General features: G+C 36.5%; 1 protein-coding gene across 6 annotated transcripts in view; it reads right to left on the reverse strand.

Moving 5' to 3' along the window:
- STAU1 (staufen double-stranded RNA binding protein 1) overlaps window positions 1-24,357 on the reverse strand; it is a 36,885-nt gene that overhangs the window by 6,991 nt on the left and 5,537 nt on the right. For 2 of the 6 annotated variants that reach the window (XM_032198063.1, XM_032198062.1), the window contains 14 exons: window positions 19,543-19,819; window positions 19,206-19,330; window positions 17,308-17,464; window positions 15,747-15,885; window positions 14,854-15,019; window positions 9,152-9,250; window positions 7,601-7,831; window positions 6,932-7,075; window positions 6,133-6,279; window positions 5,298-5,370; window positions 3,091-3,410; window positions 2,218-2,340; window positions 618-703; window positions 471-518 (listed from right to left, as the gene is read on the reverse strand). In XM_032198063.1, the coding sequence (XP_032053954.1) occupies window positions 471-518; window positions 618-703; window positions 2,218-2,340; window positions 3,091-3,410; window positions 5,298-5,370; window positions 6,133-6,279; window positions 6,932-7,075; window positions 7,601-7,831; window positions 9,152-9,250; window positions 14,854-15,019; window positions 15,747-15,885; window positions 17,308-17,464; window positions 19,206-19,330; window positions 19,543-19,735 (2,051 nt within the window). In that variant the 5' untranslated portion in view covers window positions 19,736-19,819. The remainder of the gene's footprint in view (window positions 1-470; window positions 519-617; window positions 704-2,217; window positions 2,341-3,090; window positions 3,411-5,297; window positions 5,371-6,132; window positions 6,280-6,931; window positions 7,076-7,600; window positions 7,832-9,151; window positions 9,251-14,853; window positions 15,020-15,746; window positions 15,886-17,307; window positions 17,465-19,205; window positions 19,331-19,542; window positions 19,820-24,357) is intronic. The other 4 variants (XM_032198064.1, XM_032198067.1, XM_032198066.1 and 1 more) reach the window with 4 other exon arrangements.

Here is a 24,357-nt window from a genome sequence, read left to right on the forward strand (position 1 = left end):
TACATGTGGGGATAAAACACCACTTCCACAAACAAGACACTTCTAAAATCTATTGCAAAGGATTTGCTGTTCAGATGTCAGTCTGCTTACATGTAACTGACCTCTATTTTTAATCAGTTAGCACTTTGCTAATCCCACCATTTTGGTTATCTAAATGACGGAACAATTTATTTATTTTTCTAGTCAAAAATAATAATTTGCAACCCCTCACATTTCCTCTGAGAGCAAGCTGTGAAACCTATACATTGTTTACAGTTTACATGCAGGAGATTTCTAGAGGCTACTGTAACACTCAAACACACTGAAAAAAGTCATGTTATTTATAAATATATGTAACTAGTTTAAGCAGAGGAATCAAAGTCAGAATTCCTCTGTGTCACAGCCATTACATTTTAACCACTTGCTCTCGCATTAAGTTTAGTAACTTGCATATGACACACGAAAATTATAAACTTGATCATAAAACCTACCCTCTCATCCTTCTGAAGAAGGTAACAGCCCTTGGCATTTTAACTTCTCTGGCAAAGAAAAAAACCCTCATATTTTATTTGTTTATAATACATCTTAGGGTTACAGGTTTCCATTAATGCAAGGGTAAGTCAATGGGTCACACTCACACAGACATTGGTCCATTTCCTGTTCTTGGCATCTCTGTGGTTTGTTGGTCCAACTCAGACAGCAACTTCAAAATGTTCAATGCAGCCTAAACGAAAGAAACAGCATTCAACCATTCAACTTGAGTCCATTTCATTTATTGAGTGAAACCAAGAGTGGGACCCACTTGAATCAAAATAAGTATTCTAATTTTGGTAATATATGTATTTTAAGATGCATAATTCTGGTGGAAAAAATTCAGTGGTGATCTTGCCAACAAACAGCAAAATGGTACTGTGACTAGGGGATTCCCATAGCATTTATTCTAGCAATGGGGAAAAACTAATTAAGTGATACTACTGCTATAATGGAGAAAGAAAATAAATTAATAATGGCTCCAACTGTACAGAGCTTAGGTAAAGGACATTAAAATACACAGAACCAAGAAGTCCTTTGCAGAAAAAGACAGAAAGAAAAAAAAAAAAAAAATCAAAAATGCAGTACAGATAGGGCACATGTAAATCCTTAAAGAAAATATATTTTGTCAATGTGGCATTGCTAATGTGAAAGTCACCTCCTTTGAGAACCGAAGAGACCTTTCAGTTTTATTCAGATCAATTTCATGTGTACGTCTTCAAAATATCCCTGATTAGGTATTCATCTTTCAGTAATGCATGCGCCATATCTGAACACAGGAAGGTTTCTCACATCAGCTGAATAACAATGTTTAAATTCCTCAGAGGCTGTCCTTTTCCTTTCCTCTACCACACTGACTTGTGTGTGTATTCTTCCAGGAGCTCTTTACAGCAGGGTGTAGAGATAGGTATGAAAATGTCAAAATTAAGTGATGAAGATCAAAGAAATCTCAGTTGCAATAATTTTATAATGGCTGTGTTTCAAAATTTGTAAAAAACAGTTTTTAAGTGTACGTATTACGAACTCTTTAGTGTGTGGTCCGTACACTGGTCACCAGTGTTATAACTCTTTCCAAGTTATAGTAGTCTGTGTACTAGGAATGTGCTACGAATATCTAATGCCTTTTATAGAGAGAGCAGAAGACAAGGTCCCTTACAGTTTACAGACTAGAAGACTCACTCTTTCACAAAGAAATATTTCAGCTACTGTGAATAAAAAGATTTTATTTATAAGGGAGCTTAACAGATTTAGACATCTCCTATTTAACAATTCATTGCATTTCTTCCCTTTTGGATTCCACTTCAGCAGAAAATCTGGTAACGTGAACCCAAGTATTGCAGTTCCTGATGAGATATCAACTTGTTCCGTTGAAGAGAAAGAAAAGTGATATGCTCTTGTGTTTTAGAAGTTCCCTTTTATATGTTTTCTTTAATATGTGTTCAGACACATAATATTGAGATAAAACAAATACACTTTTTGTAGACACAAAATCGTGAGCATATATCAAGTGTGTTAAAAGTTAGGTTAGATTCTGAAACTATTTCTCAGTTATTTCAGTAACCCATGATACCTTTGACAAAACATAGTCACGGAATTGTACAGCATTTAATTGTTATCCAGCAGTAATATGAAATCTTGGTCTATTTGCTGCACCTCTTAGAGCTCACTGAAGACAAAAAGAAAGCATTTCAGCAATATTCATCATACCATATCGTGGCAAGATTCTACGTCCTTTCCAATTCCATGGCTGATCAGTGGTGGCTGAGAGGAACAGTTTATAAGAGATACAAACTCATTCTTGTTATTTTTTGGAAAGTCTTTATATTCAACCTAAAGGAAACAGAATGATTTAGTTCTTTTCAGTTAACCAGGTACAGGAAATACATCACATTTTCTAAAGATTATTTCCCCATATACACAGCCAAACCCTACTTTTATTGATTCTCTGGCAGCCAGGAAGAACCATTTACTTTGAAGTTTGAATTTAGTTGCAATTGTTTTGAGTAATCACAAGAACTCTGCAAGCCTTCTGAATAACAGTTGCTACATAGTAATGATTGTTTCTGAAATCTTTTTTCTGATCATAGCTACCTGCATTTATTTTTTTTCCTATTTGACTTCTTATTCCATGGAGTTCTTACTGAGAGTAATATTCATAATGTATCAATATAGAAAAGTAAATGCAATTCTAACTAAAGGGACCAAACACAAGAAAATGCAAGGCTTACAGCAAATGTTAATGTATCAAGGATTTTTCAAAAAATTATTTCAGATCAACCAAGTACACATTATGTTCCCACATCACGACAATTTGCAGAAAATACTACTTTCAATTTCATTCTTCAATGAGACCTAGAGATTAGTGCTGAATTAAGTCTGGGCATGTAGTGCATAAATGCATATTTGAAAACCAAATAAATGAGCTGTAAAACTCAGTACACTTTGTAGGTAAAGTAAAATGTTTACATGAACTTCAGCTTAACAAACAGCTTCAGAGTACAGTGCTAAAAAAAATTTAAACATACAAGACATACCAGTTTGAATAGCTTTGGAAGAACTATTGTAGAACTGTACATTTACCTGGATTCCTTGAACATTGGAAAGATAGTCCAGCTGCTCAGAGGGCCTAGTAAGTGGTCCATGGGGTACGTGGCCTGATGAGTTGTTATTTTTTAATATGGTCTCAGCAGTAGGAGAAGTACCACCATACAATAGCTCTCTAGCAATCATTGCTGTTACGGTAGCCTTGGCAGGATTTGGGGCTGCCCTATTGAATTCTTTGGTGTGGTGTCCTTGATTGGCTCCTACAGCTTGTGCAACCTCAGGGACCATGGGAAGAATTCCAGCGGGAAGCTGCTGGTGACTGAGATAAGGCATCCTAAACTCGTCTTCTTTATTACCTGCAGAAAGGAGAGGTGCCATCAATACAGAGTTTGCTAACTGCGTAAATGATTCAGTGCAACACCTGCTTTTGCCAAAAGGAGCACATTGACATCCGGGAGCAGTTTCTCCACATTAGTCAAGCTTACAGACATCTCAGACAGTTGCAACCACATTCTAGATGTATCTTTTGGTTTCAGAATCATTTATTTCATGATTTAAAGGGTAGGAGCAAATAATAACACCACAGAATGGCTGGAGCCATGGTTAAATATTGTAAAGACAGTAACAATGTAGCCCACAAAGTTTATACCATATATAATGAGAATGTAAACAGGTAGGTAAGATTAAATGTAAACTTAGCACAGCATGAAGCAGCAAGAAAATATCCAACCACCATCAACTGATACCAATTTATTGATCTTACAGCCTAAATTAGTTTTAAGAGGGATATCAGCAGCTTTTTCTGGGAAACTCATACATAGAACTGTGGCAAAAAGTTAGAGGTGTGCTCAAGAAAGACGGCGAAGACAATGCCACCAAAATAAACAGAGGAGTCAGTATTAGGGCTGAATAGGTAAGTGAAGTTCAACAGGACTGAGCTGCCACAAGACTAAGAATGAAAGACAAAACTGGTAGATGGAAGAAACAAGGAAAAACAGGAGTGATAGCAAAGTTTGAGTAAGGACTCAGGAATTTTACCTAAGATTTTATGAATGCATGAAAACATTACTAACATCCAAGTCAGTCAATCCCATTTGTTTATAACGTGAACAACAAAATTATACTAAAAGAAACACAGCATCTGAAGCATACTATCCAAGACAGAATTTTATCATTGACAAACTTTCTATAATGACTCCTTTCAAGTTTACATTAGAGAAATCAAACTCCTCTATGCTTGGTGGCCAGGATTTTTTGTTTGTTTCTTTCCAGCCTATTATCTGTAGATCCACTCACTCTAACAATCAACTGTCTGAAATAAATGCAGGCACAGATCCCTGATTTCAGGCATTACAGGCCAAGCACAGATGAAGAGGCTGTTCTGTACTAAAAGGCCATTCCTTCCCTCTAACTCTACTTTAGGAAGACCAACTTCAATCAGCAGTGACAACCTTTTCCATTTTCATCCCAGGAATAGTCTTCAACACAGTGCAGTTATTCCCTCAACACCTGTAAGGTGATGCAACCAAATGTAACACAGCTAACTACCAAATTCAGCAACATCCTCCTCCCATTGCTACTCTTCTTCAGACAGGGAGTAGCATTTCTGGGGCATTCTTCCAAGCCGCAACCGTTCTTCCAAACCTGGAAGGCTGTTCCCAGGTTGCAGAAACACCAATCCTTTTCCATGGAATCTGCTTCCATCCTCATTTAGACCCTACACCAGAGAAACTTTCTCTTGAGTCAAAGAGGCTGATCTCTCCTCCTCCCCTTATCTTTTCCTCTCACAGAAATTGCCTCAACTTCATTTCTGCTTTTAACAGGAGAAGCCGCTTCCCTGGACAAGAGTAATGCCTGGTCCTGAACATTCTTGCACTAGAAAGCCCTAGACATCAATTAAAGCTTGCCCAAAAGACTCTCCCGCTCACGGTGAGAGAAGCCCAGACACTACAGGTAGGAGCAGCCGCACTGCCACCAACTGCTTGACTGACACATTAGCACACACAGGCTTCTGGATCAGCCAAAAGCTGAGCAGGAGACCAAGCAAGCCAAATACTGTACTACTTGGGAGAAATAAGCACTTTGGTATTTCAGCTAAACCCTGGCATGGTATAGATTTAGTTTGCAGGCCAGCAGTTGCACACCTCTGCTCATTATAGTATGTTAAATGACACTACTGAAGGGACTGAGAAACATGTCTTACATGCCAACAGGGCCATGCTTCTTTCAGGAAGGTTACTTACTAGTTGAAGTTTCTTCAGAGCCTGGCTCAAAGAAGGTTACTTTTCTTCCATCACCTGGTTTCTTCACTGGTGTCTTGAAAATAAAGAAGAGAGACCAAACAACATCCCTTAAAAAAGCTTTTCCCAAGTTTTCAAGATGTAGGTGATCTATCAAAATTTTACTTAAGAATTTATTATTCAAAAACCTCAACTATTACATAGCCATCAAAAAAACAAGTTCAGTGATCCTTATTCACTGAATGAATAAAACTGTCTACAGATTATCGTAGTGTTATTAGGAACACAGATGTTGAAAACTTGAAAAAGTTACTTAAGCTAACTTTAACATTGCTGATAACAGCATGCATTGGACACATACATAAAAAGGAGAAAATTAAACCAGACTTGGTATTTTAACTCCACAGTAATATCTGCCGAACCAACAGATGAAGAAAGAATGCAAGGCTTTTTCATGCTAAGGACCCACCAAAGAAAGAGACCTGTAACAAGCTTTTGTCTGCAAATATTCATAAGGCTATCTGAAACTATTGCTACCACAGAATCCTATACAGCTTACATGTTTGCAAGTTTCTAAGACCAAATACATCAGTTATTCACAGGTTGAGCCATTCTGTGAAGAATACATTAATTTAGCCTTCTGATGTGACTTTGATTTTTTCTTGCAAAATTGAAATTCTTGATGTATCCAAAATGTACTGTTATTTAGAGAACAGTCACCTCAATACAATAGTCTTCTGACTAGTGCAGACAGTATGAATTTAGTATACTGTTACTGTCTTCAAAGCTGCTGTTTTTTAAACTCATCAAACGGTGACTGATACTCAAAGAATATTACCTTCTCTTCTGTCTTTAATGCTGGCTTTGGAGGCTGAGGTTGAGGGATTTTGAAACCTAAAATTTCCAACATATTTTCAGCTGCATTGCGTTTAGCAACTTTTTTGTTTGTGCCCATTCCTTCAGCTGTGTGTACACCAACTTTCACCTGGACAAAAGAGAAAGAAAGCAAATAAAATCTTAAGCAGTAGTATTAGGACTCACTCATCAATCACCTGCGTCTCAAGTATAGCATGAGTCACAAAATAGCTCAAGTAATTATTCTAAACAAGAAGTATCCTGCCATTTATTATCCATCATCATTGGCCTCCAAGCACAAAGCCAAACAGACATAGCATAATCAGCTGTATTTCATCATCACATCTTGGCACCAGCCTAAATGCTCAAAAGTGGCATCACGGTGGATGTCCTTTTCCAGGCTGAAGTTACAAGTTTAGCAGATTTCCTAATGTACTGGAAGGGAACTGATTTTTCTGCTTTGTCCAGGATACAAGAGAGACTTGGAGAACATTAGAGGATAATAGATACTCAATGTCAAAAGAGCTACTATGCTCCTAGCAGAATGTTATTCTTCCCATAAATTAAATACAGTAGGAAGTTACAAGTAGACTTCTAGTGTCCTATGCTATTTTTTTTTTAAATCATGACTCCGATCACATTTCTTGAACCTTCATCTTCCTTGGATGGAATCTACTACATAATTTCTTAATACATTTAATAGAAATGTGGCCATAATCCTGTTAATTTTGTATATCATCATGACACTCTGATTACAATAAGCCAAAAAAAAACATACAAACCTGCATAACAAACTCCCTGCGTCTTGGAAGACCACGTTCTGTGATAAGCATGTACTCTGGTTCCTTTTCTTTCTTGGCCTGCTGTATCTGGGCAAGTCTGCTAATGGGATTCATGCCTTGACCATATTCTGGACTTGTTTGCAGCTACACAGAATAACGTTTAGGAAATAAGCCAAAAATTGTGAATATTTAGTTCAACAGACAAAACGCAGCGTGCCACTGAGCTCACTCATCTCTAGAATTTAAAAACACTAAAGTAACACTTACTTAATGAAACACCTTTACAGCCAAGCAGAAACACTCAATTTATTTGGCTCTGCTGTCATGGTTGACCACATGTGACATACTGGAAATAGCTTCAGAGGGGACGTCATACGTTAGAGGGGAAGGGTTTGCAGGAGAATTTGCAGAAGTGAAAATCAGGCAAAACCCTAAACTGTAAAATCTAAGGCTTGAAAGTCAGAGCTTCATTTTTAGATACCACCCATTCTTTTATCTCATTTCTCTTTCATTCTGAATTTACTGTTAATCATTATAATAATTGTGAACCCCATTTAGAGTGGGAGCAAAATATTTGTAGTACCAAACTACATTTGAGTTAAAAATTGACTCAAGTGTCTCTCATCTGACAATTACTTACAACAGTTGGATTTTCAATTTGTCTCTTACCTTCACTATTGATTTTGTTTTCTTTTTGATTCGCGGTTTCATTTTCTCAACTGTGGGAAGGGGCGGCAGTTTTTTCAGTTCTTCTAGGACTGCTATTGCAGCATTTTTCTTTGAGATCTTCTTGCTCTTTCCTTCACCTTCACCCATGAATTCCCCAACTGACACCTTGGTTACAAAGCTCTTCATATGGGGAGGACCACTTTCCTTAGTCACCTGTTTCAGAGGGAAAAACTGAGTGAAAGCGTGATAAACACTTAGTAAAAATGGTAGGGCACATTGTTTATAACAAAATTCTCTCAAACACTACAGGTAAAAAGATTTCAGATTTTCATACAATTCAGAAAATGACTACGTAAATCATTCCCTAATAACATTTTCCCACCCAAATAAAAATGTACTTTTAAAAGATCAGATGCAGCAAGAAGTAAACAGCATTAACATATTATAGTCATTAACCCATCTTACTTCTTGAATTACTCCTTCAATATAAAAATGATTGCTCTATTTCATCAACATGTACTTCCACACATAAATTCACCTCACTAAATACATCATGTTACAGCAATAGAACATTACTGAGAAAGCAATTATTTGGGATCCAGCAATTTAGTTTAGAAATCAAGAATTCTGAAGACATCTAAGGGTTAGCTACTTGCTACAGATTTAGTCTTAACTCCATTCATAACAAATTGTAACTTCAAAATATTCAGAGTCAAGAACTGAAACTGAATTAAGAACTTCCACCCACAACTGGCTTTGTGTGACAGTATATTTTTACCAGTGATGCTTATGCCAATCTGTTATAATTGTAATATTTGTATAAAAATTCATGAAACAGTTTTAAAAGCAATTTAGTTACACACGATTGCATTTTATTACTGTAATCATTCATGTAGTTGACTGAAGTGTTACTCTGCCAGCTCAAGAAGGCAACACGATACATTAATGTTTTAATGCAACAACGATGGTCCTATGGAAGCTATTGATTTAAGGTAACTAAAATGATCAAAGAGGGGCAAAGAGGCAAGCAGCCAGGCCAAAGGGAAAGGAAAGTAAGATGCACATGAGGTCAACTCATGGCAAGAAAAGAAACCTGTCTATGAGATTCTGCAACTTGCGGGTAGTCCACATCAGTGCTTAAGTAAGCAAATACTTCCATAAATAATTTCTTTTTAGAGTGAGTTAGACTTTTCTGTCTGGACTTCACACCTCAATGTTCTAATCTGTAATGTAGGCTTGTGTTTTGTTTCTTTACTATAATACTATTGTTTCAAAAAAACTTGGAAAAGATTGCACAGATAACCACAGCATAGTTGTTCACTCACGCTATGATTTTAGTGCATGAATCTGTGAACAGGTGGATTTCTTTCTTTCTTTACTTAACCATGTAAATTCTGAGACAATCAGAGTGACTGTCAAAGGTAAATGTGTATTCACAACTAACAAGGCATGTTAAAAGTCAGTTGTTTGGATTATCTACAAAGACTCTACTTAATGTGTACCCTTAATATTCTAATAAAAACAAATCTAAAGCTTGTAAAATAAACATACCTCAAAATTCACAGGCAAGTTCCTTTTAAGTGCAATCTCAAAAACTTGGCTTATTTCAGATTTATTGAGATTTTCATCATCTGGTTCTTTTCCGTTAACCTAAAAGAAGCATACTCTATTTAAAATAATGATCCTATTAAATTGAATTTTATTCATCCAACCAGTTTACTGAATTCTCAAATTTTAAGTAGTTTAACTTTTACTGCCATTTTACGTGAATGTGTATAAGTGCAGCACACATACTACAGAACTAAAATTTAGGAAGCTCATTTAAAGTGTATGTGTAAAAGCTAGCAAACCTCCATATTTTCATGTGCTCATCAAAGGAAAAAACAAATAGAATAAGGGCCAATGGGTTTAAAATCTATTTATAGAAAAACAAACTGAAGTGTTGAATGAACTGCTTTCCACATGGAAGTACCTTTATGAAATACAGTTTCATATGCTGATTGGACATTTGTACCAAAAGCACTAAGACAGTAACAGATAAGAGAAAGGGCAGGAAAAATACAGATTCTGAGAATGGGACCAATGTTGATAAAGGATGGATTATTAGACCCTGGCATAGTCCTGTCTTTCAACATGCTCCCTGTAAGTTCTTCATCTACGGATTTTTCTCATCATTTGAAAAACATGCTATCAGGAACTTGCCTTAAATCAAATAGTGTATATTTCTGACATCTTACACCTGCTAGAAGGACAGCAGTGCCAGGTGGAGCTTACCTACAGGCACTTCTACGTATCTCCAGGTAAAATTTTGATTGAGATTCCAAAAATGTCTTCACTGATGTTGGTATCAACATGAACTAAGAGGCATGGTAACAGCAACAGAGAAATTTTAAGACTAAGTGTCCAGCAGTGATATAGGAAAGATTATGATAAAGATGAATAGCAACAATTACACCAATTATATTACACCATAAAACTGGTTACACAACCAGCTAACAAAAATTATTTAAATATTTTATTGGAGCAGCAGAAATATGCTAGAGAGTTCTTTCTGATTAAAGCTAGTTTTGATAGGAAGCATCCCCAATCTCTGTTACTAGCAAGTTAGATCAGAACATGAAGGACATTTGGTTTCCACTACTCAAAGCAGCCTCTTCCAAGCTCAGAACAAAATATGGGTAAAATTAATCTGTGGTTTTCACACCTTCCTACTGTCCCATCAGATTTTTACACTGTTCTTATGGATTGACCACATATTTCAGGTCTGAGTCACAACGTTTCAGAACACATACACCCCAACATCCTTTCTTACAAAAATAACATCTGATACTTCTGCTAACACTACTACATCCAGTCTTCAACCTCTGAGCCAGATGTGTACATAGAACAACCTTCAGGTCTGCAAAAACCAAGACCACACGATGGCACCACTCCCAAAGGAGTGAAGAGCACCACAGCACACAAGAAATATCGAGGCAATACCTACACTACAGGAACCCCACACTACATCTCAGCAGGAGGCACAATGCAGGTAATATTTGTCAAAATTAAGACTGAAGCTAGAAGTCAAAATATTCATCACCATATTCTAAAACCAATTTCAAATACAGGTGGTAGGTTGAAAAAGAACAGCATCATATTCCAGGAAAAGGATTACTCCATTATTCCATATTATTCCATTATTCCATATTCCAGGAAAAAGGGCTTATTTTATTATGGGCTAAGTGTTACAGCAAGTTTACTGTCAGCACCTATAGGAATGATCTTTACTGTCTTTAACTTTACTGTCAACATATTAGCACGATCACTTTATTTACAAATATTTTTTCCCATCCTTACAATTTCAGATATATTCCAGCTTCTCACATTCCCACATTTTTCCTTTTTAAGATGACAGGGCAGGGCTTCTCTTTATTGGCTTAGACTTTTTGTGTTTAAAATCCTTTCAAAATAACATAAATAGTATGCAATTACCTACTACATTATGGTGTATATTCTTGACATATCATTCCAGGTCTGTTCATATATGTTCATATGGTCACAGGTACTTTTTTCCCCTATGTTTTTATTCAAAATGGGTAAATTAGGTACTTTTTTTCCAATGTTTATACTAAAAAAAAGTAATTAATTACAAAATATTATCAGACTATAACTATTCTACTATTTTGTCTCTATTTGAGTCCTAGACCAGTTTATTTTATAAATCAAAGATAACCACACCCTCCCCCCTTGCTGCATACCTCAAGGCAGATAATCTATAAAGTCTGCTTTTAAAGTAGTTTGCACGTGTGCATTCCTCTCCAAGGAATCTATGCCTCTAAATCAGAATGAGACCACAAACAAGCATTTACTACACTTAACTTTCATCAAATTGTTCAATCCATCTCTAACAAATGAAAAGTCACACAAAGAAACAGAAGCGATACGTTAAAAACTCCTGGATAAATTGTAAAAGCAACGTACGCATTTATGAGGGGTCTCCCCTTTTCTAGGAAGTCTTTCAACAAGGAATTCCTCAAAGACTGCATATAAGCAAGTTATGAAAACCAGCAGAATTGCTGATGAGAACCACATTGCTTTCAACATAGCTATCCGTCTATTTTCTTCCACATCAAGGGATATAAAGTGCAGCTGATATTTAACAGATAAATTAGGGAAAAGAACATAGAAGCAATTCTGGTTTTGCTGTTTTCATGCAAAGAGTTCTATCTAAGCATTGTGCTAGAAACCATTGCTTTCTAAGCTTTAAATCTGTGCTTTATTATCTCTGTCTTTGAATACACAAATAACCTTTTCTCCATTAACACCAGTGACAGGACCCACGGGAACGGGGTTAAGCTGAGGCAGGGGAAATTTAGGCTTGACATCAGGAGGGGGTTCTTCACAGAGAGGGTGGTTGCACACTGGAACAGGCTCCCCAGGGAAGTGATCACTGCACCGAGCCTGTCTGAATTTAAGAAGAGATTGGACTGTGCACTTAGTCACATGGTCTGAACTTTTGGGTAGACCTGTGCGGTGTCAAGAGTTGGACTTGATGATCCTTAAGGGTCCCTTCCAACTCAGGATATTCTATGATTCTATGAACCTTATACTGCCTCCTTGCAGAGTGTCTTAACTTCAATCATACACTTAATTTAGGGTGGAATGGTCCTTTGGAGGTTTCCTACTACAGCCTCCAGCTCAAAGTAGAAATGACTTAAAATTAGATCAGTTGCTCAGACAGGAATTTGTATAGTTGAGAGCAAATGTTATTAATTTTTTTTTCCTGCCACTTGCTTCCAGATTTGTGCTAAGAAGGTATGGGAAAAGGCTATTCTTACCCTTAAAGGATAGTCATTTTATTCAATGATTTCTTCTTAAGCATTGATTATTTTCTGGCTAAAAGTACAAGAGTTCAAGATTGTACAATTTATTTATACATGTGCACGCTAATGGAATATGCAAAAATGTGTTTAAAAGGAAAATTACTGGCAACATCAAATGACAAGAAGTATCACGATGACGTCAGCTTGTGAAATCTTGATTTGTCTCTATTGTATACACGTTATAGCAGAATCTCTTATATTGTACACTGTCATATCCCTCAAGGACCTTGCCTCACTGAATGCATAAACTAAGAGTGCTCACTTAGTGCCAAAATCTTCCTTATTTTATCTTCATCTTGTCTAGTGCAAAAAGCTATTGCAAAGATAGTAATTCCCTCAGATACTCCTAAAACCACAATAGTTCAGAACCATACATATTAATGAACCTAGTGTTTGAGCACCACATTTGAAATTAAGACCTGATTGGAGTGTTTGCTATAATCCAGCACTCTGTGTTCAAAGGATTGCTCTCCTTATGCATAGCTCTATTTCTCACTGTTCACTTTGTAGACAAGTCAAGCATAAATTAAGAAAATGACAATACATGTTTCTTGTGAAAGTTCACCTAAAGTGACTTGTCCAGCATATGTATAGAGGGGCCAAAACAGAAGGGAGGTTGCAACTGGCTTATTCACAAAACAGTTCTCCCTTCTTGTAATCTCTTGCATTGCTGACAACAGCATTTCCCTTGTCATGTCCTTAAAAACGATAAAAAGAAGAGATACCCTCTAGGTTACTTTCCTAACCTCTTGATTCACAGAGTTTACAATGAATGAGACATCCTATAGAAAAGAATACACAGTCACATAAAGACGATTACAGCATTTGCTCTCATGACCTCACATTACTCAACTTTAAATGCAACTCTACAAATATTCAAAAAGTCACTTGCACATAGGCATTTATGAAGTGAACAATTCTGTTATGTGCGACCCTATAATTTTCTGTAGAGTTGGACTCCTTGGGTCCAGTACATAAACTTCCACTAGTTAAGGTGGAAAACCAGCTGATGACAGTAGGACAATCTTTCAGGACGCTGAACACAGGCTATTATGCATCAGTGACATAGAATGACAATAGTCAGAAATTTAGGGCTTCCCTGCATTGAAAAGAAATATTCCCCCCACCCCCCATTTGATCTCTTCTGCTTGAAGACCTCCTGCTTGTCCCTGACCACACTCCATTACCATTTTTGATTTCAGTGCAAAACTAATTTTGACTGTCAGCTTCTGTTCCCACAGTCACTGTCTTCCCTGATTACAAGCTTTTGTAATTCCTTGACTCCCTTGTTAGTAGCCTCCATTATTCACTAATTTACATTCTTCCAGAACTCTGTTACCTTAAACACTATCATCAGTGCCTCCTAGGCCTCTTCCCTGAACTATTTTTCACTAATTATCTGGGCAATGCTCTCTCTAATTTTTAACTCAATGTCCGTTTGCTTCACCACACGTTTCCTCAGTTCTCTTGCTCTATCATTCCTGGTAGTTCCTTTTTTTTTTTTTTTAAAAAAAAAACCTTTTGCCAAATTCTTTGTTTTTCTTCTTTTTCAGCACATAGTCAGACTACGTAACTAACAGTTCTTACACTCCCCAGACTTTAAGTTATTAGTCCAAGCCTCCACTCCCTGGCTTTAAAACCAAGGCCTTGTAACTCAGGCAAGATTAAATACACACTTTGTAGGAATCTGTAGTTGGAGTAGTCAGTCAGCACATATAAAGAGGGTGCACGCAGTCAACTCAACCCCGGGAGCTCATGTGTATACACAGTGAGACTTCCTGCCTAAGCAACTTAAAAATAAATAAATAAAATAAAAATAAAATAAAAACCAAGGGTCTTTGGAATGGGAAATGCTGGGCAGCCATAAACATATGGAGGGATACAAGTTTGCTTCTTATTATTCACATTTATATATTATTCATATAAAAAAAAAGTGTGCATGAGTTTACTACTTCCATGAACTTTCTGCCCTGCTGTTCTTTCCAAGATCACATGGGAATTTTGCCCAGGAAGCAAACCCTGATCTCTGCCTGTGCTGGAATGTAAGTACCCTGTTTAGACACTTCAGAAGTTTGCATATTATCTGTACCTGATAAGACATTAGTTCCTATCTATGTTTCCAGTGCTCATATCTGACAGAGGTCTATAGCATTGCTGTGGAAAAATACGACAGCAAAAGAATTAATATAACTTCATTTGGGAAAATTCTAGTTCCACAGAAAATTATTATTTAAATTGTTTCTAGTGACACAAGTAGATCAACACTACCACACAGAATTAAATTTCGCAACTATCATTTTCCTCTCAATTTGGAAAAAAAAAAAATCTACAACAATATCTCAGTTTATCTTAGCAATTTATGCTTAGAACACTCAGATTAATTCCCACCTCTGGTTTCTCAGGCAAGGGCTCATTCTGCAGAACTTTCAGTGCTTTAGCAGCTGCATCATGCTTAGCAGCTTGCCTTGTTCTTCCTTTCCCATGAAACTGCTGCCCTCCAATTGAAAGCTCAACTTGATACAGTAAAGGCCCAACAGGAAATGGGTAAAAGTACCTACAAAGAGAGAGATTTAAATAGGTAAACAATTTTGCTTGCAAAAGTAAACTATCAGAAACATAAGATATGCACGGATGAAGCTCTTGGGTATCAGGAAACACCACTCAGCATGAAGCAGTAGTATTAAAAAGCCAGATTTTCAAAGTCTAAAAGATCTTAAGGAAATCTCTCTAAAACAGCATATCAGCATTTCTTGTTTTTAAAATATGAAAACATTTCTAACCAACTGGAACAGTGAAAGACAATATATGCTTTGACAAACTTGGCAGTCCAGCAAGTTTGGAATTCTTGATTCCAATGCTCATAACTTTGTTTAAACTGAAGCTGCAATTTAAATAGTCGGGTTTAGAAAAAGGATCAAGCTGTTTTCCTCACTTTTTGTTTTTACACAGAAAGGAAACACAAGAAATATTTAGTTGTTCACTTCAGGAAGCTGGATATACCCAGCTTTTTTCCAGGTTTTGAAGTGCCCTTCAAAACACTTCATCATTGGGTTCAATTCCTTCTTCTCCTTCCTCTTCCCCCAAAAGAACCATTTAAAAAATTTGCAGTTATGCATGGGATGTACTTATCAAAACCTTATGCCTCATAAACTAGCTGTATGTCAAGCTGAATATCCGCTTAAGGGACGTTGCATTTTTGGTGTTTTTTAGAAGATAGCAACAAAAATGAAAGTGATTCAAAGATTTGGGACTGTAAAACCAAACCATTAAACAATACGTACCGTGGAGGATAAGTACCACCTCTCATAGTATAGTTGTAAGTGGACCTCATCCCCGTATAAGGATCAATAGGTTTGTACATAGGTTTCTTTCCCAGCTTCATGCAAAGTGCATTCAACTCCACTGTGGGGGTTACACTGTCTAGATGAAAAGGAACATAAAGCGTCTGGCTGTCACAAGAGACTGAAGCAATATAAACTCTCATCCTGTCTCCAAGCACAGAAAAAGGAGGCTACATTTTGCCATGTGCAATACTCTTAAATAAATGAGTTCTGAATATGAATACCAATGACCATGAAGAAATTAAGTGTGTGAGATGCATATTAAGTTGGCAGCCTAAAACAAGGTTGTAAGAGGATTTTTCACAAAGGTGTAACTTTTTTAATAGTATGTTTGTAACTATTTTTCTGGTAAACCTTTGTAAAGGTACTGATTTATTTATTTTTACAGTGCATTTAACAACGTGGTGTGCAGAACAAATGTATTTTTCTTAAAAAAATCCTTTTAAATTAACAGACACTACATATATCTTCTGCTTCTGTTGTTTACTGATAATGATCAAATGTTTCTCTTTGTACTCAATGACTAAAAGGGATCTTTATGACTTCACTTTCAAATTGCAGTTTGCCTTATGACAAGGAAGGTATATTGCTGCTGACAGCTCTAAACATTTTTCTCAATGCAGACTTCACGTGGATGAGAAATTGACTCACTGACTATTCTCATTTGATAAAGACCAGTCACATAAATGGTCATTTTTTTTCTATCACAAGCCTCACTGGCTCAAAAACCAGCGTGTACTCTAGTACAACAGTGTTTTGATAAAAGGCAATTGCCAAAATAAAGTGAAATTATGGAGCATATTCACAGGAAAAAAATAGGTAATTGCTAGTTTCTATTTCCCCCGTTCACTGTACAAAATGTTTCTAAAGAACAAATTCAAGTGATATCAGAATACAACTGGTATTAAAGATAGGTTTTACCCTTTGCTGAGTAAAATAATGGTATCCTAATAGCTCTCAATTCAGGTGACACAGGGAACATGCAAAACTATCGCATGTGCAGCTGAGACATGAAGCTACTTTATACTTAATTTTACATTTTAAATATATCCTAAAAGCAATCTTAGTAAACTAAGAAGTTGCCTAAAAATAACCACAACTTAAATGCTATTATACAATTCAACATCAACTTCTCTTTAAAGAAGTGCAATGATGCACCTTCCGAAGTTCGGATCCTATTGCTCAACACAAATTTGTTTTGTTTTGTTTTGTTTTTTAACCTAAATTTCGAAAGAAATCTTTATTGTAAAAATTCTGAATTATTCTGTAAGAATCGCTGAACATATTCATCTGCCTATGCAAAAAATTATGATCAAAGATTAACACCAGATGACTTTCTACAAAACCCAGTTATTGTTATTTTTAAATAAGCGAAAGATAATTTAAGTATCACGATTTTTATTCATCCTTATGAAACTTTAACATACATGCCAAAAGAAAGGTGTATTGCATACATGCTTTTTGTGTTGTTTTTTTCAAACCATCTCGTTGAGGTATATACCTGGATTCTTGCCTTCGCTACGAGATGGACGAGCTGTAGGTTTAGGGAATTTTGTCCCTTCCAATGCTTTGGCAGCTGCCGCATGTTGCGCTTTTTTAATACTAGTTCCTTCAGCTTCCCAGTGCTGGTCCCCAAGGGTCAGCTGCACTGTAAACACCTCAAAATAGAGAAATAGAAAACAAACTTTTTATTACAAGTGGGTTCAGAACTCACATCATTTATTAGGACATGTCATGGAACAGTGAGTCGTTAGTGATGCAGAAGTCAAAAAGATAGTAACCAACACTTTTCTTAACTACTATGCCAACTCCAGATTTTAAACACTTGGGACATCTACAGGATATTCCTGATTAGTCAACTATGAATTTCACAAAAATTGTAGCCAGCACTATCCTGCATATTGCAGGAGACCATATAGGCTATAAGAGAGAAGAGGCAATGTGCACAGAGGTGACTCTGCATGGATAGCTGGTATGCCAACATTACTCTGAATAGCTGCCTTGAAAATCAGATTGTTATTCCATAACAGCTTGTTGCTTTAACACATTTTAAAACTATATTTTCCAGTAGTTTGAAGAAAGGTAAGCTCACACTGCACCACAAAACCTCCTACATGCCCCCAGGTTAGTGCAAGCCTATCTGATTATAGAGCAAAACTCTGTGGCACTTCTTTTTAAGTATGTGGGATAAGGAAGAATATATATTGCCCTAAATTTTCACAAATTAATCAGACAACAGAAAGCTAAAGTCTCCCTGGTAATTAAATGAAGTTTAATTTCAATCAGAATAAAAATGCAAGTGAACAGATGCTCTGATTATTATTCCAATACCTTTTGTAAATGCAGACCTTGCCAGCTTTGCACATTGAAGCTGCCATTACACATATTATGGATAAAAGATTTTAGTTCTTAGTATTATTCATTTTGAAGGCAATTCCTCTAACATACAACACTCACACTGTTCCAGGAAACACTTTAAGGAGAGGATGTCAGATTAGGATATCCCATGTTGTTTTTCCTTATATGCCTTGACCTCAGTATTCATACAACAGAGATATCTAATGAGTATTGAAAATGTAAATAATGCTAAAGATCACATTTCAGTATTATTGAAGTTACACAAATTGTTTGTATATTTGCCATATTCCCTGAGAAGTTCTCTTTCTACACACAAACAGAACACTACACAAATTATATATTACTGAGGTTTTAGCAAACTGTAAGAGATACACAATGTTATGTGATGAACAACACATCGTGGTTTATCTTAGGCATTTTGATAATTCCCATCATGAAGGACTAAAGATCGTTTGCTAAAATTACATAAACTACATAGACACAAAAGCCCTACAACTCATTATATAGTATTTTTCCTGCAGAAAATTAGTTTCCATAAAACCTCCTGCAACTCAAAGGATAATTTAGACTAAGAAGCTTATTTTGATCTTTTAAAATTGTGGGATTTACCTCCAAATATTAAAATGCACTACAGGAAGAACACAGAAAATTTGAAGGTAAGATGCAGAACACAAGTTTAACTTCATACCAGAAACAGATCATTAAAGCTCATACTTAATACAAAATTGCTGAGCAAAAGCTGCAAGGGGCAAACCTTGCTTGACTAAACGGAAACCAAACCCAAGCACCTCATAATGGAGCCATCAAATAACTCTTCAAAAAACTAAGTGGTTTTAGGTAAGTTTAACCGTAATATACTTCGGGAAACCAACCTTTTAGCACATATTACAGCTTCACACTCCCTTATCACTGGCGTTTTGATGAGTTTCCCATTCCTCTCTGTTATTCTGTATTATCTTGCACCAAAAGCACGTACTTTGCCTTTCCACTAAAAACGTGAAAGATCTTGAACAGAAACAATAAACTTATACGAATATTTACCTTAGAATGAGCTGGACCTTGCTCACTCAGAAGTTTATATTCAGGCTGAATCTTGTTGAAACGGGCTAACTCATTCACAAGACACATTGGGGTTTTCTCTTTGGGGTTTGCCATGTTAGAAGGAGCTGAAAGATTACAGAAAACAGATAAATGAACAGGTAGCAATGAACTCTACTACCATTTTAACTAAAAATCCCACATTGTCCTAACATCTAGATGTCTGCAATACAGAGTTCACATTACAAGCTACTATAGCTGGATAAATACTACTTTTAAAATATTCATAGGCCCAAGACATCTAGAATACATACATTTATTAACAGACACTCAATCTTACCTGCAGCTGCATTGGTGGATGTAACAGATGCAGAGGGTAAAGCAGAATTTTGGATAGGTCTACCTGCATTTTCAGAGGGCAAAGAACTAGTAGTAGAAGGAATACTCAATGGTTGTGAAAGAGATGGGTTCTTATTCAATATTTGGCTCCCTGCAAGGGCAGTAGAAGGATTCTGAATTTGAACTTGAGACATGTTCACTTCCAACCAGAGAAAATTACTGTAGGTAAACAGCTTTGAATGCAGGCAAACTCAGTATAATGGAACCAAATTGCTGACCTAAAATGTAAAGATGAAAAAAAAATATTATATTGAATGTTTAGCAGTCTTTAAGTAACAATCTATTAAAAATTATTTCTCAATTAGTTAAAAAAAAAAAAAAAAAAAGGGAAAAGGGGAAAAAGCATTCAATTAAGCAGGCATTGTTTCCATTTTCTATGCAGTGAGTCACTTAGACATACAGTTTTAATAGCACATTTCAATCTCTAAGCTCTGTCATTTCAGTTCCATATTGTTTTAATTTGTGAAAGAGTAGCATAAAAGCCTTAATTATGCTTGCTCAGTTAAGATGAACAACCTGTCTGCTCTGTCACTGAATCAACTTACAAAGCAATCCTGTTACTTAAACTGATAGTCACTGCTTACACACTAGCTGTGGAGCAACCTTCCTGAACTGATTACACTTCATGCATTTTACCATTTCAGGTTCTTACCTTGGAAAGGCAAGCAACAAATGTATTATTTACAGAGCAATTCTTTAGAGCATGCACCCTATTGTAATCACTTTTTCCCCCCTCCAGGCTCACTAAAGAGAACATCTAACCGTTTAGGAGGAGAACACAACTGGCGTCTAGCAGAGAGTGACAAAATCACTACTGAAGGAAAAAGAAGGTATAAGAGTTTATAAACTTTTTAAGTGACATGCATTTTGAAGGGTACATCTACTTGAGTCATAAGGTGTCTCAGGCCATCAGTTGGGAGTTACTTGGCCTTACAGTCCTGTAAACAAGGGTTGAAAGTGTTCGTAGGCAACGATGTTAATTTAAGAAAAAACACCTCCAAGCAATGAACTGGCAGCAGGCGTGGTGAAGTATTGTAATAGGTCCTTCCTCCACCAACAAATTAGTGTGAGATTTTTCTTACACATGGATGCAACATTATCTTCATGCTCAGACAGTTAAACCTAAATATACACTAACAGGTTGCCAGTTTGAAGGATATCATTGCTGCCAGAGCTCAGCTGTCCATATCCGCTTACTATCCACATATCAGTCTGTTTGTTCAAAGTAAATTTTACATCCAAGTAAACAGGTTTTACACACAAACACACACACACGTATGCACCCATTGGTCCTGCCAGTGAATTACTAGGGCACCAAAATCTTTTTCTATCCTCATTTATAGATGAAGGGTGCAAGTGAAATCATCACTCCAGATACCACCAGGGAGCTATTAGTGGCAACACAACTCCACAAGTGCTCTGTAAGCTTCAAATTCTGAACCTGTGAATGGACTTCCAAATGCAAGAGGAGTGGCAATGAGTCAGAGCGAAACTTTTAGCTAGCTAGTGACAGAACAGTTCCAAGAGGAGAATTTAGGGTAATACACTCATGGATACAAAGATTTTATTTGGTAAGAGGAAAAAAGCTACTGGAAACAACACACACACTCATCCTACTATCTGGAATATTTTGACTTTGAAGAACTATCATAAACACATCAGGCTTACCATACTACTGGTTGGATAGTTTTTGTTTTTCACTAGAGAGGGAAATTAGTTCAGAAGAGCTCATTAGTTCACCAGATCTATATGTTGATTACAGGCAAAGCAAATTTTGTATTTGACTATTAAATTGCAAAAGTTGTGCATTAGGTGCATTGTAACTGTAGAATGGGTATTAGGGATTCTTGTCTGAAGGGAGCTCCAAAAAGCTCAAAGAGAAAGATGAAAAGTATGTAGACTAAGGCTCCAGGATAATAATTTTGCAATAGCCAAGTTTCATTTCCAGGAGCATTACTAGAAACACTGAAGTTTTTCAGATATATAATATGACAATAATTACCAAGAAAAGAATACGTAGTCTTGTAGTGCAATAAAAAAGAAGCCAATTCTCTTTTCCTACTGAAGTTCAAAGGCCCATCAAAGGCAATCAAGTTCAACACTTTGTAATCCACACATTTTGAGAAGAGGACACCAAACTTTTGGTTTTGAAGTCAGTAATGTTAGGACCTTTCAGATCATGCTGGAGTGGAAGTCTGAAATTATTCAAAGAGAACTCAGCCTAGAAATGCTTCATTTTTAAAGGCACTATTCTGCCCTTATTTGCAATCATCTGGTTATAGGGAACATGGAAATTCAACACCAAGATACGTACATTAAGGTGATTTGCTAGTTAACTGTCATACAGCGCAGAGAAGGATAGTATACCTTCAGTAGCAAAGCTCCACTGAAGAAGCATCTCATCAAATCCATTCCTGGCTAGAAATCTGCAAAGGTCTCCTGAATTCAAGCAGAGCATCACTAGATATTTAAAATCAACAGCCATTTTACTCTTTTTGAGTACTTTCTATTTACAACTTGCATTTCAACTTTCATTGTCACCATTACAGTTGGTATATACAGTTTCTCTGTATATTGTATTCAATTTTCCAATATTTTTGAGGTGTACTAAAAAACCCACCCCTTATATTTCCTTTTCTCAAAACTTACTCTGTAGTTCCATACAGCAATTCTATAAGCCCTAGATAGTGGTTAAAAATTAGATAAAACCATAACTCCTCATTCCAAAACCAGTTCAGAACAGGATACTTTACATCACCATTCTGCTAGAAACCAGCCTCCTGGACACAGTGGAGGCTACTACTACTACTGCAGAGTACAACTGAACTTTATCTGTATATCCCCAGAACAACCAAGACATTTTATAGCCACCTATGTCTACTCACAGCAACTGTTTCAAGGACGTCAATAAGGGCTTCAGAGCAAAATCCAACATTACTCAATGTGAAGAGTGCTTCAGCTTTGAAAACATTAGTAACAAAGTATTTTAAGTTGACTTTTATGTATTATTCTTGCCTTCATCCTCTTTTACTCCCATGATACTAGTCAAATCGTTATACTGATCCCTATTTTTTTGTATTCCAAGAAAGTCCCTGTCAAGGATATTATTAGTTCACTTTCTATATTTACTGCAGAATACTAGAGAACCTTAGCCAAGGACTTCTCAGACTGTTTTCTACTCTGATGTCACTCCATCAAGAGTTATAATCATCAGAGTTCAGTCTGAAACAGCTTTTCTTCAAACAGCTCTGGTGAGAATAACATTAAGGACAAAAAATTAAGCTGTTACTTGCAAAATCTATGGAGACTTGAACTCACATCCTAGCACTTGAAACAGTAAAGTTTTGGAAACCCACCCAATTGTGAATAGACTTCAGCTGTTCACATTCCAAAACCAGGCAAAAAGAAAATCACTGTAGACATCATAGCATCCAACATGCTTATTCTCAGTGTGGAAACCAATTGCCCAGCTGCTTTGATAATCTGGCTGCTCTTAACATTTAAACGGACTGTTGAGGGTCTAGGAAAGCCTTTGAAGCACACCTTGGTGGAATTCACCACACACCCCCTTCCAGCCTTTCAAGTCAAGAAGCTGGAAGACTTCAGCCTTCACATCTAACCTTCTGGGAATCCAAAAGGATTCCAACCTCACAAGAAGTCAAGTGCCACAAGTTTAAGCACAGCTCACCTTATGCACCCATAAGATGGCAGCAGTCCCACCTGTCCTTCTTTGCCAAATGCTTTGCAATCACAAGCGTAACCATGATTTGATGACCAAAATTACTGTACAAATACTTGGCCTCTGGAACTATTCATTTAACAAGGAAGAAAAAATTGTACCCAGCAGTATCATGTGAGCACTCCTTGCCATGACTGTTTCTATAGGTGAAGGAAGGAAACAATGCCTAACAGCAAAGCAATTTTAAGGAATCAGAAAATCTAAATCTTTACTTGGAACAGCAATCTGAAACCTGTAGAGCACACCAGAGTTCAGGGTTTATCCCCATGACATTCAGTTGTGGATAGCTGGGCATGCCACTCTTTTTCCACAGCTGAACAGAAATTTACTATCAGAGAGACAGCTAAATTGCAAATGACAATAAAACTGCTTCCAATTGATGTGTCATTCTTAGCTTATCTGTATTAAGTGAATGTTTCTACAACAATTGGTACATCATCATCACATCATGATTCTACGGACACGTTTCTTCTTCAGTCACCCTACACCATCGTCATGTTTTTATATCCTGATCAGAAGTTGAATTTACATCCAGCAAGTTATCACCAATTCAGAACTATTTCAGAGCTCATTAGATAGAATTTTGGCAGAACCAAACTACTGCTTCATAAATTCACCCTCATCACGAGGCAGTTAAAACATCTTATGGATTGTTAAAATCCCACTTCATAAACTTCTGACAATTTTAGACACTAAGTGGTAATTTACACAATCATGTTACAAGTTTGTCTATACAAACAGCAATTCTGATTTCTTTTTAAAAAGATTTATTTAGTACTTTGACAAGTAACTGTTTGCTACTGTTTGACAAGAACATTCTCACAACGCAAACTAGGATTTTGTCTGTAATTTCTCAGCTATTTGTGCAGCTTACAATGCTGTTTTTGATTTGTATGAAATATTTCACTACGGTATAAGAACCTACTGCCCCTCACTGTATGTTCAATTATATGTTGTTTGTGGATAATGGTTTACAATGCTTTTTCAATGTAATACGCTCTGTACCCTATAATGGCT

This window comes from Aythya fuligula, chromosome 16 (assembly GCF_009819795.1).
Source record: "Aythya fuligula isolate bAytFul2 chromosome 16, bAytFul2.pri, whole genome shotgun sequence".
Lineage (NCBI taxonomy): Eukaryota > Metazoa > Chordata > Aves > Anseriformes > Anatidae > Aythya > Aythya fuligula.